The sequence below is a fragment of the Echinops telfairi genome, unplaced genomic scaffold (assembly GCF_000313985.2).
Source record: "Echinops telfairi isolate 266 unplaced genomic scaffold, ASM31398v2 ScPeMD7_4;HRSCAF=17, whole genome shotgun sequence".
Classification (NCBI taxonomy): Eukaryota; Metazoa; Chordata; class Mammalia; order Afrosoricida; family Tenrecidae; genus Echinops; species Echinops telfairi.
In genome coordinates, this window is record NW_022103900.1 from 46085625 (window position 1) to 46087825 (window position 2201).

Below are 2201 nucleotides of genomic sequence, written 5' to 3' on the forward strand. Positions count from 1 at the left end.
ATCACAGGCCAGTGGAAATAAAGTCTTTGGATCCAGGGGTGTTGTAAGCATCTCAGTTCTAGCAGTGGTCTCCACATGACTTCTGCAGTTTCCAGGGCACTGGGTCTATCAGCGTAGTGCCAGGTGTCTTGTCAGTAGAGAGTTTCCAGAGGAGTGAGCAGTGGAGAGAGAGTGTCTCTCCTGCCTCCAAGGAGGAAATTCAGGAAATCCCAGGAGAAGGCCATGCACACACAAAGGCCTCATTGGCTATAACCAGATTGATAGCCTAGACACCACCTCTACACTCTCAATCCTCAAACTGACACCAGATTATGTAACTACCACAGAAATGAGAACTCAACAAGAGTTGACCTTCAGCACTTATATTGACTACTTGTCGGAGCAGATCTCTGGAACCCTCTTTCACTGTCTGAATGAACCCTAACCCACAAAAGGCTAAAGCCAAGTAGGAAGCCATACTATCAGGCTTCCGCCTTATGTTGCATAAGATGCATAATCAGATCTATACTGTCAAACCATCTATTATGATATTCATAAACAAATAAGGACTTTTAAAGAAAATAGCCTCCTTCGGCCTCCTCGGGTCCACACTGATCCAGTCACGTCTGATCATCGCCTCATATGAGCTTTTGGTTTCATGGACTAAGGATTTTCCAGGGATAGTAAATGAAGAATTAGAATCTTGTTAGAGTTCATAAAAAATCAATTTACTCTCTATTTGATAACCAGTCCTGTAGGTATATTTGTTGAAGCAAGAGAGGCACAAATGTCTACTTTAAGTAAATACATAAAATAACTTATAACTCCAAAATCTGGAAAAGCTTAATGTTATATGGTAGCAATATGTAGATTTATAGGCTTTTTGTTTTAGTTTACTGCTGTATTTTCATTAAATGGCAGACTGTTTATCTGTTGTCTTTTTTTTATTATTTATTTCTGTAACACCACTTTCTACTCATGACTTTAAAAATAACTCGAAAAAAAAACACATTTTACTATGTTCCTTAGCAACTTTTTGATGATTTCTTTTCTACTTGGTTAACCTTTGTCTATAATTACACCTTTAATGCTGCCTCATGTCGTACATCACACAGATTTTATAATGCAGTTTCAGATAATAGAATAACTTTGTTCTATTTTCCTTCCCTAGAGCCACAAACCTGTACACTGAAAGATTTTCTCTGTGCCAATGGGGACTGTGTTTCTTCAAGGTTTTGGTGTGATGGAGATTTTGACTGTGCAGATGGCTCTGATGAGGTAGGCATCGTTACAAAATCGAACTACCGAGGAAGCAGTTCTTAAGAGCAGTGTTTGCCCCTATTATGCAGTCCAGCAAGTGTGACTAGGCCAGATGTGCAGTGTGCCTTGTCCTGCCACACTGAGATACGTGTGACATCCAGGTACTGCGTGCACACACCCAGCATAGGAAATAGCTCCTGTATTACTCTTCACTGTGAATTTTATCATCGGTTTTGCCTCAAGTGGTGAATAGCTGGAATGGGAATAGGATGTTAAAAACCCTACTCCCTAGAGCTACTGCCAATGCTATCTGTGAATTTGATCATAGATTTCTGCAGCATTTATAGTCATGCCTAATATTTTTATGCATTTTAAACAGTTTCTTTGGCTTATATTTTTCCTACAATACATATTGTCTTATAATCTTTGAGATGAGATCAATTTCATGAAACCACAGGTTGAGTTTTTCTTAGTTGATAAAGCACAATCAGTTTACAATAAGATCCATGTACACACAATTTAAGTGAATAAGTGGAATCCCTTGATAATTCTGTAAAATTAGTTTGTGCTGACTATAATATTACTTCATACAATTGGTTATTAATATATTGATACATGTATGTTTCAGATATGAATTATTCCATGGTAATTGAAAAATAACAAAGTACACAAGATTGTTTTATATATATATTTTAGTGAAATATTTAATTACTATAAATATTTATTTCCAGTGTCAGGGAAGGTTAATCATAGTCACTTTTCATGTATGTGTATTGTTTTTTGAGTGATATAAGTAACACAGATCTTATGCAATCAAGTCTAATGGAAGGTAAAGGATAAAAAGAAGGTACCTAATCTCCATGGCTTTTTGTGAGATATTGACTCCATAGAGCTCTGCTTTTCTGGTTCACTCACAAATGTAGCCCCTAGTCAGGGTCCTCCCACTGACTATAGACCTATGA

At 37.2% G+C, this 2201-nt stretch overlaps 1 protein-coding gene across 1 annotated transcript in view; it reads left to right on the forward strand.

Annotated features, from left to right (window-relative positions):
- The window catches only part of LRP1B (LDL receptor related protein 1B), a 1686774-nt gene that overhangs the window by 1518455 nt on the left and 166118 nt on the right, over window positions 1-2201 (forward strand). Inside the window, exon 64 of the mRNA XM_045298375.1 lies at window positions 1151-1257. Coding sequence (XP_045154310.1) covers window positions 1151-1257 — 107 coding nt within the window. The remainder of the gene's footprint in view (window positions 1-1150; window positions 1258-2201) is intronic.